Below are 18,032 nucleotides of genomic sequence, written 5' to 3' on the forward strand. Positions count from 1 at the left end.
AACAAGATGGCCATCTGGAATTTAAACTCTACCAAAAGTATCTGAAGCCTTTCCAAACCCACTGTGGCTGGGAGGAGGTTGTCTTAAAGAGAGTCATTTCACCCCCCAGCAGACATCGTCTTGGTTGAAGGTTAAATAAACATCTCATGAAGGAATAGTGCAGTTAAGACATCCATCTGTTTTCTTGCTGGGTTTTCATGATGGGACCACTCCTTCAGTTTCAGAGTAAGCCAGTCCATTTTAGCTCGACTAATATTTAAAGACATGTATCAAAACATACATACAAATAGTCTGCTTGGAACAGTGTGTCTGATATGTTTTTCCCGCAAAAAAAAGTATAATTTCCTTGTTCAAATCCTTAAAAAAGCATCTACTCCTAGCGCATTAAAAGTTCCACAATCTATGAATATGCACATTTTGTTCATTTAAAGTTTTCCTGCTGAACACAAGATGTCTCCTACTTCAATGTAAAGTCCCCTCTCAGTGTATTTGTAGGTTTCTACATCAAACTTGTATAAGTTGCAAATTGAACCAGGATTGGCTTCTAAACTATTTGTGATGTGTCAAATCTAAATCAAAAATGTTCAATGAGCACAGAGAAACAGTGTGAATGTGAAAACAGCCTTCCAGTGTCAAACTCTGCACATGCATCATTCTGCACAGTGAAGCTCAAACATCCAACTGTAGGTACCAGAAGAAAACATATTTCTGAGTGGAGGGGGACTTATAATCCAAATTAATTACCGTGGATTTGAGGCAGGATTTCTTAAAGCCGAGTGGAGTTTCATGCTTAAGGTGTAATGACTATTCCTTTGCTGTATTCTAATACATATTTATTAGCTAATTTTCCAACAGTCTAAAACAGATTAATTATAGTTTTTACATAGCCCCTTTTATGCAATAACTCTTAAAAAACTACTTTTCTGATTCTGATTTCAAGAAGTATGATCACATACGATTATGTGTGATTACATCTCTCTGAAGGGGGACAAATACTTAATTAAAATCTCCACCACTGACTCATTTATCTAATGTCTTGAATTGAATAGAGTTTCAAGAAAGATTAACACTGTTTTTAAAATCAACAACAAATCAAATTTGTCCAGCGAATGTAGCATACAAATCAGAAAGTGAATGAAAGGTGAATAGTGCACCTTGTCGTTTGTCTGTTGAATGTTGTATCCTGAATATATCCTGCTTGCTCAATGCTCTAACTGCATGTTTGCATGTGCTTGTGCTAACTGCCAATCACCTGATGCCACTGTGATTTTTGCCCTTTAACCCCCACTGTAGCCCTCCTTTTCATTCCTGACTACCGATTGGCCGAAGGATTGTCTAATAGAATACCACACAACCAATCACAAGATTTCAGCACCACCAGCTCTCACAACAGCTCAGAGCGAAGCGGCAGTCTCTCAGGTTGGTTTACGCAGCAGAGGATCTTATAAAGCAAACTGGGACACTCTCTGGGGCTCTGCCACTTGACTTTTTGATTGAGTGATGTCTTAATTGCTTTATTGATCTGTTATTTGCATGTGCTAACCTGACATCTAAGAAAATTTGAAACACAGTCCCTCTCCCTCACCAGAGTTGCTTTGCTCACTCAGCTCCTGCTGCTTACAGTTCATTACATGTGAATACTTGTGAACATATGAAGTCATTTTTGGGGTTATATGGGGTTCTGAGCATGAGAGCCGCTACTGTGTGTAGCCTTGTTGTGATATTGGATAGGAGTGGACAGCTTATTGGAGCATAAATAAACAGGACATTTAAATCGGAGAGAAAGAATAGTACTATGATGTCCTGATAGAATATGGCAGCAAGTGCTAATGCTGGGTCTCTGCCATCACTGCCGGTCCTTGTAAAGGCTTTGTCTCTCACTGTGTGAGTGAGCAGACGGGAATAGGGGCAGAGGGAGTCTTTCAGACAGACTGGACTATATACACATACACACACACCATTAGAGATGCTTGGCTGGGTAAAGTGGCAAAAATACCTCCCTTTTTCCCTCTTCTCCTAATGGTGGCTGACTACACTAAAACCCATGTTCAGAGAATTACAATGTCATTTATAGGACACCAAGGCAGCCCTCTGCCTGCCTCCCCTCCACTCTCCTCTTTTATCTAGTTACAAGCCACTGCCTTAACTGGTCTCTAATTCAATCCTCTGGCACACAGAGGGCTGGAGAGAAGGATGTTAGGTGGCCATGCCTCATGGGCAGATTCTTCCCATAGACATGCAGGTTACTGAGGGCTCGGACTGGACATGACACCTGTTTTATTAAAATTTCATGAGATGAGGAGAAACGTAATTAACAAAAAAGATTCTTGCGCAGTATAATATGTCAGAGAATATGCTTCGAAAGAATAGCTCAACATTTTGGGAAATACTCATGCTAGCTTAGCTTAGCATGAAGAAACAGCTACCCTGGCTCTGGCCAAAGGTAACAAAATCAACCTACTAGCACATAACCCCCCCGTAAAACCACAGTGAGCTTCAGAGGTGGATTTTGTTGCTTTTGGACAGTTTTTTGTGCTAACCTAAGCTAACTGGTTGCTGGCTGTAGCTTAATATTTAACAGACATACTTGAGAGTGGTATCAATTTCTCATCTAACTCTGGGCATGTAAGCGAATTTTCCAAATTGTTGAACTTTAATGAGCTTTTTATGAGTTAAGTAAAAGGAAAGGATAAATTATTATTATTATTATTATCCATATCAAAACGTAAGCTTTGAGGAATGTATACTGTATCAGGTAGGCTAATACCTATTTCAGGTAGTTTGGCAAACGACTCTGCGCGATTAATGAAAAAAATTATAATCTAAATGACACCAAAAGTATCTGTATTAATGATGATATAAAAGTGAATTAATTAGCAGGAGATGTGATATTCATTAGACCCATTGCTATATTGAACAGAAGATGAGCACTAAAATTGGTTACTGACTATACGGCTTCTAAAAAGTATGTGAGTAATGCTGTACACTGTATGCTACATCTCTCACTGGTGGAGTGATGGAAATTTGAATCAGCACAAGCTAAGAGTTGATTCAGACTTCAACCAAAGTAAACTCAGCATTTGACGGGGGGGGTTTAAGTTACAGTGCCTTGCTCTCCCTCTAAGGAGATGGAAGGAATAATGAATGTCAGGTCTGAAGGAGGAGAGCTGGATGAAAAGGAACAGAAATAGAGCAGCTTTCATGGCAGCATGGATCTCCACTGGGGACATGAAGCTGCTCATTAAAACCTTTCTTAGTGTAGGGGAGAAGAGGTAGCTGGTGTTTTCTGTGTTTTCTGTAGCAGTCTGAGACCCTGAAGACTCCCGCACTCTGTGAAGCTACAAAGCCCATGATTATGTGAAGTCCATTGTTACGTGTGACCTGCTGTGCTCCTGCACTCTCTGTATATGTTGCATCTCACCTCATTATGTAACATGTATTTTTTTTTTCAACCAAATCTTTAAAAATGATGATACATGACTTACTTATATTTGATGTCCTTTTTGAAATGATTCTCCCACTCTTAAGTTATGTCTGGCTGCATAGTCTTTCTAGAGTCTCTGCTCTGTGGCTTTCCCCCTCAGCACTGACGCACCCAATGAAAACAAAGCAAGCTCAAGGCTATGCAGCCCTACAGTTATAGGCTGGGAGCGCCCAAACCTTGGGTATAAATACCCAACGCTGATTCTATATTTAGTATGAGTTCCCCTTTGAAGAGAGGCCCATTTTTGTCAGAGGAGATGGGTTCGCTGTGTAATTCCTGTATAGCTCCTAGCCACAGCCTCTCTCTGTATTTTTCATATTTGGGGTGAGCTGTTGTAATTCCAGTGCCAGACCATCCTTCCCTAGAAGAGGCTCATTTACAATATTGATGGCTGGTCTTGTGTGGAGGGACTAAGGATGATTGAACAATCACGTCAGCTCACCATTTATTGGTAAAAGTCAAGCGTCGCCCAGAGGTGCGATTAGGAAACCCAATTACTTTCAGACTATACTTACACTGTGGTGCCGCCTGCCTTGGGCTTACAGTTGTTTCTTTTATTACTTCCATTCTTTATTAATCTTATTCTGACACGTCTTCTATCTCCTCATGCCTGATATTTCCTCCCCTGCCCCAGCATTTTTACCATGCTTTGAAGTGCTTATGTTTTTTTGCTTATAATAGTAACATAATCAGAATTTTCTGAACTTAAAACATATTGTACAGAGTTTCTTATTTCTCTTCCATCTGGCTTCCATGAAAATCAATAGAAATGTACCTCATTGCTTCTGTACATTTCTTTCGATGACAGTGATCTACTTTTTTACTACGTCTGAGTCGAGTCAGTTTATTAGATTACATTAGAGTGCATTACATTGCACAAGATGCGATATTGGCAGCTTTTTTGTGGGACTGGGAAAAGTGATTACAGGCCTTTGGCAGCGAAGGCTAACCAACAGATGACAGATACAAATGTGTTCAACAGAGTTTCCCAGAGACGGCTTTTACTAGTCTCTGTGTCTGGTGATGTCAGTTTGAGGTATTTCCTGGATTGAGATGTAAGGTGTTTACTGGTAGAGAGAGACTGCCACAAATGGAGTTGTATATGCACATACTGTTCAGTATGTCTCCCTACTTCCTTTGCATATTCACAATCTAAGAAGCATGAGATGAGTTATATATTTATAAACCTCCTGGCTCAAAAATGAATGTGATAGGATTACACAACATGGAGATACTACGCATCATGTGATAAACTTGATAAATACTGTGAGGCAATATGGTAAGTAAGTGTAATAAGTGTACATTTAAAAATTTGATCCCTTGATTTTACATGCAGCAATTTTAATGTCTGTCATGACAAAGAACAGATTGTGTACTGAATCGATGTACTGCACCTCCATGTACTACTTTACATGGTCTTTTGTGATAGTAAATATCTTTAGTTAGTTAGTTGAGCAAGGCTGGCAATTAGAGGATGTCACCTTCAGCTTTAGAAAATTGTGACAGGGTTAGGGTTTTTTTCTTTTTTTAACTTTATGATTTATAGACCAAACGATTGCTGATTTATCAAAAACAAATATGAATCGATAATGAAAATGATCATCATATTTGCAGCCCTAATGTTCAGTTAGGGTAGCATGTTCTACACATTGAGGTACAAAAGACACCTGTACCACACGTCTGTAGTTGCTTGAATTGAAGGGACTGAACTGTCAACAGGTACTGTTAAGTATTAAAGAAGAGAGCTCTTGCCTTTGTGGAAGTTGTAATAATATATTTCCACCTACACCAGTGAGTAAATAATTACTAAAGGAGCTAGTAAAAATGTTAACCACCCAAAAACAGATGTTCTTTTTAAATTGATACATTGCCAGTAAATAAGGACAGAAACAGATCTGAAAGTAGTTGAAGTTAATGTAAAACAGGTAGCTGTTTATAAGTTTAGCAGTGTATTAAGTATTTAAATTCATGATGATGTAGTAAGAGTTCATTTTCCTTCAATTTTCATCACCTTACTCTCCAGGAGTATGTGCATACTCTATATACCTCAACTTAAAAACAGATTTGGGCTTGAAGTCAAATGTGTTTTAAAGAAAAAAAAAGGTTTCTTTTACAGTGACCAAATCGTATAAAACCCAGTATTGACCTGGCTGGCAGATTTATAAAGATGGATGGGACAGAGGAGAATCTGGTGTTGGAGGAATATGAGTGGAAATGGATGGGGTTAGCGGCTCTCCAGTGTAATAAAAGAAATGAAAGTAGTAATAGACTCTCAGTGAATTCCATTAGGGACACAGTGACACTACACAAGCCATTCATTATGATGATGCTGTGAAGTGAGATATTTCATTGTGGAACCCAAAGCCTGGTGTGAAAGGGGACACTGAGGGATGGGTGGAGCACAAAGGTCTGCCTTAGCCTCGTTTACTGCCGTTCTCTCCTGTTTCTATGGAGATTTGAGGCTTTTCAGCCAATTAATCAATGGAAGCATGCTTTTCATCGGGCAACCTTGAGCTTTTCTGTGTAAGCACTGACAGTCAGGAGCCCATTGAAGTGTTGTGTTTGAAATGTTGTGTGATTTTCCAAGGGTATGTTGAAATTGAGTCCAAATTGTTCTGTAATCTAAGTAACATGTTTGGATAAAATTTAGTTTCTTTACAATGTACATTTGTCACATGGCAAAAGCAGCCACTGTTATTGCAATGCTATCCCACTTGTATATTAGTTTCTTATTGATTTTCTTTTACAATCTAATTTTCAATGACCGTATCTCTTAAATGAATCCCTTCCTTTTGTAGGTGGAAAGGGAGGAAAGAAGAAGAAGACCAAGGCTGGCTCCAAACCCACTAAAGCCAATGGGTCCAACTGGGCCAATGTTCCCCTCCCCCCTCCCCCTGTTCACCCTCTCCCTGGCACTGAGATGGACCTTTATCCCAACGAGCACCATGAAGGAGGAGGGTATGTCTAGTAGGGATGTAACCAAATACGGATGTTTTTTTTTTGTTTTGCATTAATATTTTATTTTGTTTTGAGTGCAGGATTAAACTTGACTGATGATACATATGTTTTATTTTTACCTCATGATCAGATTTTGAAGCCTGGCACTTTGCACTTTTAGGTAAAGAGTTTCGTTACGAATGTTATTTTGTTTATTTTGTGGGCAGCTAAACTTATTAATACACTTATGAGGGGTAAAAATGGCAGTTTAAAAGAAAATTGAACACAGAAAATGAAGCAGTATAGCCAATTTCTAACATCTTCCAGTATATGCCCTGCCCACTTCCAATATAAATCCAAGTATCTTATTTGTGTGAAATAAACAGATTCATATAGTAGCTTTGCAGTACACCACTAATGCCTACTGACTGTTCTCATAGAGATTGCTATCTCTGTTGTTCTGGCTGGAATGAACAAGGCAGTGCATGCCAACGTGAGCAACACCACACATTTCTGTGTGTAATAACTGGGTTCAGCTCTGTTTTCTCTGCAGCTAATTATTGTACTACTGTACATCTGGAGAAAAGTGAAGGATCAATGTGTGTATAGTCTCCACAGGCAGCCAGATACACACACACACACACACACACACACACACACAAAAGCTCATATACAGATGGCTGCAGATCAAACTATCTGCTGATCCTGTCTTCAATCTATGGGATGACTTCATGGCTGGAAAATAAATGGTGAAAAAAAAAAAACAATGTTCCAGCAGCCTCCTTCTGCTACTAGCTCATAGACACACAGATGGTTTCAGATTAATCTATTTGCTGAATTCCACAGTGGGGAAAAAATCATAATTGCATTGTTTCATAAAGAGACAGAGTAGGATTTATACCAGCAGAGTTTCAGCCACCTCTTAGTCTGAGGTTCTTATAGATGTTTGATGCGATAACAATCACTCCTTTAGTTTATCTCTACACTAATTACATGACTTTTTAAAATCAGCTGACACATTTTTAACATTTCATTTAGTGTAGTGAATCCAACAGAAGGTCAAACACACTCTGCTGTAGGTACAAAGTAACCAAGGCTTCTTTAAGTGATAGTGTGTTTCTCTCTCTTTGACCCAGTAGGTGCTGTGTCCTCTCACTCCCATTTCCAATCTGGGAGAGTCATCTGCTTTAATAGGCTATCTGGAAAATGAAGAGTCCTGTGCACTGTAAATCTGAGGCTGCTCTTAATGGCAGCAGATTAAAACAGTTATGTCCTATGGAGTGTGCACTGACAAATTTCTTTAATGAACATTTTCTTTATGGCTAGTATTATTTCAGCATGTATAAGCACAGCTATGAGGAAGTGAAGCCTGACTACCTCCATAATACCTCCACTCAGGACTGTCGTAAAACAAATTCTTATGAAAGTTGGACAAGGTCACAAAGCTCCATGTTAATATATAGGAATGTCTCTTAAAATATTTATATTTTTATGCTGTCTGCTATTCCCTCCCCAGTAGGGTAACCTTTTTACATTTGGAGACATGGACAATATCACACACCTTATTGTAGTTCATATGTCCATATGTTTTTTTACTATTTATTTTCTCATTGATGAGCTGTGTTTAACATCTGTGATACATTTATCATTTTTTGGCTTATATTCTTCAAATATAGATGATCTGACTAGAGCTGAAACAACAATTAGTTGAATAAGCGATAAGTTGATCAACAGAAAATGAATCTGCATTTTGATAATGGATTGATCATTCCCTAATTTCATCCTCTCAATTGTGAGGATTTGCTGCTTTTCATTGTCATGTTGTCATATGAAAGTATACTAAATGTCTTTGGGTTTTGGACTATTGGGCTTTGGGAAATTATAACGAGCATTTTCAATCTTTTCTGACATTTTTTGGACAAAATGATTAATCGAGCAATTGAGAAAATAATCTGTAGAATAATCACCAGTAAAAAATAATTGTAAATTGCCGCCCAGACCAAAGATTGCATACACAACTTCACACATCAACTGTGAGAACCTCTGTGCAGTAAACATCTCTTCTCACATCAGGTATGAGAGTGATGGTTGGGGCCCGCCCATGCCCGTGCAGACCTATCTTCACCAGGGCATGGAGGATGAGCTGGAGGAAGAGGAGGAGAGGGTCCCCACCCCGCCCATCCGAGGGGTTGCCTCTTCACCAGCTGCTGTGTCCTTTGGACAGCAGTCCACAGCCACCCTCACCCCTTCTCCTCGGGACGAGATGCAGCCCATGCTCCAGGCCCATTTGGATGAACTGACCAGAGCATACCAAATGGACATGGCAAAACAGACATGGTAAACCCAGCAGTATTAAAACAGCATTAGAAAGATTTAAATTGGATAATTTAATTATCTATCTATCTATCTGGAAAGAGAAATACTGTTATAGTTGATAATGTATGCATTGTTGTCATTTTGAAATGCTTACTGTACATTTTGTTCTGCATGTATCGCTGCCAGGATTTATTTTGGTCCTGCAGTATTCTTCATGTCAACTGTGTGTGCAGTGGAGATAAACCCATTAATCATTTCATTTTAATGGGCCCATGCTACCACTTAGGTGACTACTGTATTTTGCTCACTCTAAGAGACACCATTTCTTACCCACAGTTGTTTACTCTCCCCACACCCATACGGCACATTCCATTGTTGTTGTGCTCATGCAAGTCAGATGAAGGCCATGCTTCATTCTGTCGGCGAAGTGTGTGGGGGGGGGGGGGCCTTGTCAGGAAGGAGATGTCATGTTACCCAGTAATGACTATGTTGGTTAGAGAGCATCTCTGACAATACCAGAGGGCCAGTAATTACAACCAATTCCCACTGCAAAACGCGTCAAAGACATTGCACTCCTCAAACAAACGCTGCTGTCAGCAGAGCGGGTTGCCACTGAGGTGACAGCCATGTGTCGACAGGCCTGGAGAGCATGCCTTTGTACCATCTACAGCAGCAATTAGCGGGTCATTGTGTTAGCATGCAAGCAGCACTGTAGAATTAGTGGAATTGTCCAAATTTTCACAGCGCTTCGCATATGAAAGAGGTCTCTAAAATGAACTCTACACTTCATGTATACATTCTAGTTTTTTCACCATCCTGTGGCATAGAAACTATGGAATATTCCACTTATTCTCTTTATATTCATCATTGCTCCACATTCCTTGATATACACTGTATGGTCACTCCAGTACATTAATATGCTATCTCTTTCTGCTCGCAGGCACATGCAGATAGGCTCACTTCCTCCCCAGGCTCCAGCTCCTCCAGTGGGCTACGTGTCGAGCACAATGGTTTCTGACCTGGAGACTGACCTGCCTGATGAGGATGAGGAGGAGGAGGAAGAGGAGGAGGATGAAGGCTATGGAGCCAGGCATCCCCGCGGTATTGAGCACACACCAGGATCTAGCATGGACAACCTGGACAGCTCTGTAACAGGTAAGGTAGTCTGGTTGTGAATTGTGTCTATTGGGGTGTTTCTTTGTTGAAATATGTATTTGTTAACCATAGTGTAATTTATTTCAAAATATTCTTATAAACCTATAAATTCTTATAAAGTATGTGTGCAATATATATATATATATATATATATATATATTACAATTAAATATGTTAAATGTGTTCTTTGATTTTATTTTAGACACTGATTTATCAATGTTGTATATTTTTGTTCTAATCAAAATGACTTAATTCTAATTACTCTCAATGGGAAAACATTCAGTTCCCATTGTTGTTGCATCTTGTCTTACAGTAAATGGATTGTTGTTCATGACATGTTCTTCATCAGTCTACTATGCAAACATTTTTATATGAACATGCTTACTGAGTGCCCCTCAATCAAGTTTTTTAAGCACTTTTGGCAGACTCTGGGGAATTATAATTATCATTTCCAAAAAAGAGATAAGAAAGTCCATGAATTTTAAACAGGATAGTGAGAGGGAAATTAAGAGGAGGGAGAGGCATAGCAAGCAGGGGAGAGTGACTGTGATTTAACTCGCACACAGCACTGGAGCCAGTCTCACCCATATCTTCCAGAGGAGATTTGAAATAAATTTCACGTGCGGCATATTCCATTCCAGACTGGAGGCACCATTTCCATTTTTACAACTCACTGAAAACTTTTACAACCGTCTGTCAGGGGGACATATGAAGGGCATGACATTGCAGCGGCAGAGCTGGGTTCTGGACTGCTGCTCTCATACTGACCAGGCCACACTATCCATCTGTAAACTAGAGGCAAAACCTGAAGGGATATTTATGGAGGATGGGTGGCATTTTGCTATCATGCACTATTGGGAATAAAGTCTGTGAATACTGAAAAATAAAATCCATATTGGGAAATGTATGGGTGGAAAGAAACAGCAAGCGAGCACAAAATATACTATATCTGAAAGTAGAGGAGTTGAGCCAGTTGAGAGGGGAAGCATGAGAATAAGAGGGTTGACAGCGCTGCTTGTTGGTCTGCCCTGTCAGTGGCAGCCCTAAAGAGTAGTTTTCCATGGGATGATGGAACAGTGGTTTTGGTAGCGCTGACACATGCTACTGCTGATGTATTTAGAGGAATATAAAGCAGCAACTGGGCCGTAATCTACTGCATCTCTCCTCCACTGTATTACTCTGAAGACAGCACTATTTCTTCTTATCTCTCTGCAAGTCTGCCTCGCACCCCATCGTTTGACAACACAGACACGGTCCCAGCTCCAGGGTTAGTGGGAGGAAGAGAGGGAGAGATTTATTGTGGACACCATTTTGAGGCTATACAAATAGGGGAGGGTAGGAATGAGATTCCTGTCGAGCCTCACTTGATAGATTTGTCATTGTTTTAATAATATGGAAATAGGTCTGTTTTCATAATGTTACACCAAAGGCCAGTAAATCAAACACTTTCACCGTTTCTCACCCGCAGATTGTCCGCACAGACTTTCCAAATGCGTTATTCTATCCTGTGAGATAATACAACACATTTTTCAGCAGATAAATGTAAATCCTGATGTTGTGGTGGGTATTGCAGAGCCATGTCTTGCTTGAGCCAGAGAGATGAAGTGAACACATAGGTATTACCTGGCTTTGTGTGTAGGCGCTATAGGTCATGTAAAGCTGAGATGCGGTAGCGGTGAGGCTGTTACGCCCACAATGAGCTGAAAGCTGGGCTGTTCAGGGCGATTACTCTCCCATAAAGCCTCGCCAGGTTTGTGAGGAGCAGGGTCACGTCTCCTGACGGCAGGTAGAGACGCCTGCTCGTCAGGGGGAATGATTTTCCCGCTTAACGACATGCAGATTAGGGTTTCCGTCTGTATAAATCAGTTTTAGTGGCAGGAGGGACCTGGGTTTGGTTTTACTGCCCCCCAACCATCTTCCGTTTACTGGCCTTGCTCTATCAGTGCGTGGAGCACGGGAGGTGTCAGCCGGTGGTTTTTAGAGTACATGGCTTGGCCCATTGCTCTGGTTCAAGACATGATAAAGTGACAGACCCGTAGTGCAAACCTTGTTCTGGAGCTACAGAAAAAAAGACAAAGAAAAAAGAAAACTAGATTGAATTTTTTATCAAATTATGTGACAATGATCACAGTTTGATTGGACTGCTATTTCTGAGAATAGAAGTGCTCCAGAGGTTCAGCAGTAGAAAGTGGCAGTTAATGCAACTGAAAAGTCATTCTGTGATGTGATTTGCTGAGGCAGTGTTCCTTCGCTGAGCCGGAGGAGTTGGAAGCTTCAGTGCTTTGGCTGGCACTGCCTATACTTCAATATCTGCTCTATTCTTTGTGGGAGGATTGGACCCAGCGGAATTGCTGTCTTTCATTCTTAGAGAAAAACTCTTAGAAAAGAATTTCAAAGAAAATAGCTAGGCAAGATGGAGGGTTCGGAGTAGTTACTGCCTTGGATTTCAGTTAGCGCTGTAAAAATGGGTTGTGTAAGGGGTTCTCTACCTTATGCAAGCTTATATTTTATAGACGTTTCCATTAATCTGAGAGAATTCTACTGCAATAGGAGTGAAAAGCTGTTGCAACTTTAGCTGTTGAAGGTGCAATTCCCTGAAGTCACATCCAGTGGCTGAGTAACCACCTCTTTGAGACATATGGTTAAAGATGAAGAGACTCACAGATGGGGAAGTTGGAAAACTCTTGGAGGGCGATAAATAAACCACAATCATATTACCAAGTTTTATGTGTGATTTCAAATGTGTCATATTGTATTGTAAAGAGAAGTGCATCTGAGAGACCAAACTCTTATTAGTGCAGCTAATATATGTGTGAGTTGTGTTCATTTAAATCTCTGAACTCTGCCAACCGTCCTGGCCAGGATTATGCTACCTTTTGTGTCATACTGACCTCTTAATAAATCCTGCTGCTAACTTTTTGTTCCCATCGCACCTTCTACAACCTTTACCCTCACACCTCCCCAGTTCTCTTTTACACCAGTCTGTTCAATCACATCACTCTTGTGTTGTGTGTGAGGGAGAGATAGTGCGTGAGCAGAGCTCTTGGGTTTGTGCCACTTGAGCAAAGTCTGCCAAGCCAGTCCCACTGAAAGCTGTCACATTAGCCGACAGTTCTCGGCATTTTTGCTTGCCAAAGTGCCATATTTTAATTGGCAGACTGATACTTTTACATTTACAGTGCTGGCCTACCTTTTTATGTGAAGGAAAAAATCAAAGAAATGAAGAAATACTTACAGTAGCACAGATATATAGTCTTATGATATGTACACATCCTACTTATGTGTGCACGTTCGATCCTGTCAAATATTCAATTATGTTTCAGTGTTCATAGCATGTTAAGTAGGGTATTGATTCAATCTCCTATTTATTAATCATCTTTAATGTAACATATATGAGTAGAGGTGTCTAACTCTACAGCAGCTGTAAACAAGATACCTTGATTTTCTGTTAAAAGTCTCTCTTTCCTTAAAGTTATAGCTGCTTCTAGACAGTGGTGGCTGTGCATTTTTAAACAGGAATAAAAGCACTGTGTGTGCATACCACCAGGTGTTTGACTCAATACATTGTTTCGTTAGATGCTTCATCTGTGTCACCTGAGGCAGTTTTGTAGCTAACTCTGCTCTGCACAGGTGCGCTCATTGTTCTTCATCAAAAGAAGAGCAAATTCAGTTGATGGCGGTCCTGCTGTTTCACTGTGTTGGTTCCGGTGTGTGTTTGTGAGCATCTTTCTGTGTGTGTGTGTGTGTGTGTGTGTGTGTATGCAATATATGCATGTGTTTGTACTTGATGAAAGAGGACAGGCCAGAATAGAATGACTACACAAAAGTACTCACCTGCAAGAACAGAAATGCCCTGCGGCAAAAATGAAATCATCTAAGTGTAGGATGTTAATAATACCTCTTTTTTTATAAGATCACTCGAAACATTCATCCCTCTAAATGTAAAATCACAGCCCAGATGTTCAAAATGTCAGATCATATGTCCATAAAGGTTATGGTCACTGAGCTGAAACGTAGGAACATGATGGGGTTGAATTTGAGTGTTTTGAAATAAAAGAAGCATTAATTCACACACATTAATTCACACACGCAGTCCAGCACACTCGCACACACATTTGCTGAAACCTGTGGTGTTCCACAGGGTCCATGGTGAATGGGTGGGGCTCAGCCTCGGAGGATGACCGTAATTTCTCAAGCCATAGGTCCAGTTTGGGCAGTTCGTCTGATGGCTCCATCTTTACCCACTGCAGCTTTGCCCAGGCCCTGGTGGCCGCTGCAGACAAGGCAGGCTACCGCCTGGAGGGCACTAGCCTCAGCAAGAGAGGTTGGTGTGTGGAGACCAGCTACCCACTGCTGGACTGGAACTACCAGTGGCACATGATTAGTTCCTTTCTGCTCTGATTCTTCCTCCTGCCGTCCATTGGCTGATGTTTTTCCCCATAATGTTGGCTTTGGATTTCCTCTCTGCTGCTTGGGGACGCTGTGCCCAGGTTGTGCATGGCACCTGTTGTACATAGCTGGACTGTGGATATCTCCCTATCCTTAACTTTGATTTAGCACCTCTATAACTCATCTGGCTTTGCACTCTGGCTGTCTTGATTTAAATGAGTAATAACTGGGTGATGTGTTATACTTGCAACCTTTTACAGGCTTCTACCAGAGTGCTTTCTCTTCTAATGAAAACCTTTCCCTTTGTTTTCTAATAGGTTTTTGAATCTTGATTGATAACCTCTACCTTTCTTAATGACAGCCCCAGCTCTACTGTCTAGGTGTTGGCTGCTTTATGTCTTTATTAACCAGCTGGCTTGTGGTCCTGTATCCCTGTTGCAGGTAAAGGCTTGTCCCACAGGCCCCGGCCCAGCAGTCCATTCTCAACAGATGGCAGCACAGTCGGCACACACAGCCTGGGCCACCAGAGGGCCACCAGGCCCACACGCAAACCCCGAAGCCAGGGCACAGCACCCCACCGGAGAGATGCTGGTGCAGACGGTGAGGCAGCGACTGAAAACACATAGTTAAAAAAAAATTCTCTAAAACATCTGCTGTTTTTTTCTTAACAAGAAGGAGTTATATTAATACGTAATAAAATATTCGATGGAAATGTTTCTAGACATGATTCGAGTCACTCTTTTACAAGTAAACTACATTTTATAAGTCATTTATGGCTTCAGTTGATTCATTCTGTTGGTTTCCCCTTTGACACAGACCTACCTCCTCCCCCTGAGCCGCCTCCCTGTCAGGGGCAGGGCCGTATCCAGGGGGCCCGCAGCGTAAACAGCATGGCACCTCCTACAGATAGGAAGGCTTCATCTCTGGAGCGCCCGCCTATGTCAGGAGCCCTGCCTGGGCCGGATGACATGAAGAGCTCCATCGACAGACAGACACGCACTTCTCTGGAACATCATCGCCAGGCTCAAGACAGGCTGGGCTCCATGGACCGAGCTGATGATGGCCGCAGGGGACACAAAACAGGTACGGCTGAAACAAGACTAAAGTGTGTAGCCATGCAAACGGGCAAACGACCCTGTGAAGCTGTACACCTCATTAACAAGCTAATGTCAGCATGTAAGTTAACATGCTTACAGTTGAAATCTTTTCATGTTTAGTATGCCATATCAACATGTCTAAGTTAGCATGTTATCATGCTATTTTAGCATGAAAGTCAGTTGGGGCTGACAGTACTTCACACAGTACTTCATTAGGTTTTGAAGTACTATAAGTTTTCATGAAGTAAAGTATTGGGCAGCTTATTCGGATTCGTTCTTTGGCAATCCATCCACTGGTTGTCGAGACAATTTAATCTGTACCAAATGTTGAACTGACAGACGCATGGACGGACTGACGACTGACATCTCCATCACTAGAGCCATGCTGACAGCAGGGTTACAAAGAAGCCAATCACACATCTTTTTAGGGTAGTGCGCTCTAGGCTTTACATAAGCATGATGATGATGATGTGATGATGTGTAACATATATATATATATATATACAGTTCTGCACCACTTCCCAAACAAACAAAGTCCATAAAATGATTTTGCTTTCTTAAAACTATTCATTACTAAGGAAATAAAACATCTAAGCTTCACATTCTAAACAAACGTGGAAATGTTCCTGTTTGTTTTAATAAAGAGATTATTTTTTGCATTATAACAAGAAAACAGCAAGGACAGAGGATTTTTGCTGCTGCTGTGGCTTGGCAGTGGGGGATTTTTCTCTAAGTTCTTGTGTTGAAGTTAGCTTTCATGCTGCTGGGCTCCCATGAACAGATTGCACTGTCTGCCACTTGCTGTGGTTTCCAGAATGCCCCCCTCAGCCTCCCCAATGCCCCTGTAACTGTTGCCAATATGGACCTGCTCCGCTCCAAGTGAGGCAGGAGGCCCCAGCAACTGAAATGCACTCTAATCGCCTCAGCTTTCTTTTCTCACACCAACAGCAGCCACTCTACACCCCATCTGTGTGTGTCTGTGTTCATGTGTATGTGCGTGCCTGCATGTGTGTTTGTGGCCATTAGAGATCTCCATGCTGTGCGCCCTGCCCTCTTTGTGCCAGGACTTTCTCAGACAGTTAATCTGAGACTGTGAGACAAAGACAGGTGCCTCAATCAGCATCTTTACAAAAAAACCCATAGGTGAATTCCCATATGTGTCAGAGTGCTGACTGATTCACAGTAGAACCCACTGAGGTCGGGGCAGGCTCTATTACAGTCATTAGCAGAGCAGTGGGGAGCAGTTTGATGAGATTTCACGCAACGATGAAGACTGCTGAGGGTCAATGTTATGCTGCCCTGCAGTAGGGGGTGCCACAGCAGCCAGTGGTCCCTGTGTTGTTGTATTTGCCCCCTCATAAGGATGGCTGATAGCTGCAAGGCCATGTGTGAGGCTGAGAGTCCTCTCTGTGGCACGCCCTGGCATAGCCTGTTGGCACCACCACTCTGCAGATGTCAGGAGGGGGGGGTGGGGGGGTTTGCAAAGTGCTCTTTGTCTCCATGCATCAGATGTTAGACGTGTTTCACTGCAACAATAAAAGTCACGTGTCGTGTCTACTTTTCAGACCTAAAGTATGCCTCTCAATGCCTCTTTGTGCTTTCAGAGGACGGGTGCCTGCCATACAGTAAACCATCCTTCCCCTCCCCAGGTGGCCACAGCTCCTCTGGCACAGCCTCCTCCAAGGGCTCGACAGGGCCACGCAAGACCGAGGGTCCACGACAGCCACAGCAGTGGACCACCACAGAGCACGCTGAATTCCTGGGGACCAATGGACAGGGACAGTACTCGGGAGAGTTATGTGAGTAATTCAGTATTTTGATGTTTTACGATATACGATACGGTTCTGCATGTATGGTGAAAAAGGCTTGTAGTTTTGCAGTCCAGCAATACTACAACAACTTCTGACCAAACAACAGTATATCCATCGGCCAGTACTTCTGTGTAGCATTGGACTCCCCGTAAAACCACAACTTGTACTTTCAAGTTTTTGTTTGTGAATCAATTAAACAAATGACATACAACATGATCATTTGTGATCTTTAGAGGTGTTGATGGGCATATAGTTTGAGCCAGGCTAGCTGTTTTCCCGTCTTTTAGCCTTTAGCTAATACTTGTTTAGCTGCTTGTCCTTGTATGTGTCAGCATACTTGGCCAATACAGTTGATTCTGATTTATGCTATGCTAAGTCAATCAACTCCTGGCTCCAGCTCTGTAACGCACAGACATGAGAGTGGTATCATTTGTCTCATCTAATTCTTGAAAAGAAAGCAAAAGAAAGCAATTGTTGAATTAAATCTTTAAATAAATGTGTTGTTTCTCAATTTGGACTCATTTTGTATCCCTTATTTCCCTTGCTTCCCACAGAGTGATCTGCCTGGGATGTGAACAGGAGAAAACCCGGTCTGTCCTCAAAAGAATGACGCCGTCCCAGTTGGGGCAACGAACTTTGTCCTTATCTGTGTGTTCTCAGAGGGAAGGAGTGCAGCAGAGGGCACTACAGAGAAAAGCAGTGTCACAGAACTGTAAATGTGATGTATAGACACAGACATACTGTACATCTCACTATGTTTTCGTCCTCAAGAAAATATTTTCCACCTCCTACCTTACTGTAATTTTCTTTTTGTTAAAAAAAACAAGTAAAAAAAATGAAAAC

General features: G+C 41.5%; 1 protein-coding gene across 1 annotated transcript in view; it reads left to right on the top strand.

Moving 5' to 3' along the window:
* robo2 (roundabout, axon guidance receptor, homolog 2 (Drosophila)) overlaps positions 1 to 17,185 on the top strand; it is a 253,374-nt gene extending 236,189 nt beyond the window's left edge. Inside the window, exons 23-30 of the mRNA XM_070905977.1 lie at positions 1,294 to 1,419; positions 6,283 to 6,442; positions 8,495 to 8,758; positions 9,678 to 9,892; positions 14,034 to 14,216; positions 14,723 to 14,881; positions 15,098 to 15,364; positions 16,983 to 17,185. Of these exons, the coding sequence (XP_070762078.1) occupies positions 1,294 to 1,419; positions 6,283 to 6,442; positions 8,495 to 8,758; positions 9,678 to 9,892; positions 14,034 to 14,216; positions 14,723 to 14,881; positions 15,098 to 15,364; positions 16,983 to 17,185 (1,577 nt within the window). The remainder of the gene's footprint in view (positions 1 to 1,293; positions 1,420 to 6,282; positions 6,443 to 8,494; positions 8,759 to 9,677; positions 9,893 to 14,033; positions 14,217 to 14,722; positions 14,882 to 15,097; positions 15,365 to 16,982) is intronic.
* Positions 17,186 to 18,032: the final 847 nt, after the last annotated feature.

This window comes from Enoplosus armatus, chromosome 5, assembly GCF_043641665.1.
Source record: "Enoplosus armatus isolate fEnoArm2 chromosome 5, fEnoArm2.hap1, whole genome shotgun sequence".
Taxonomy (NCBI): Eukaryota; Metazoa; Chordata; class Actinopteri; order Centrarchiformes; family Enoplosidae; genus Enoplosus; species Enoplosus armatus.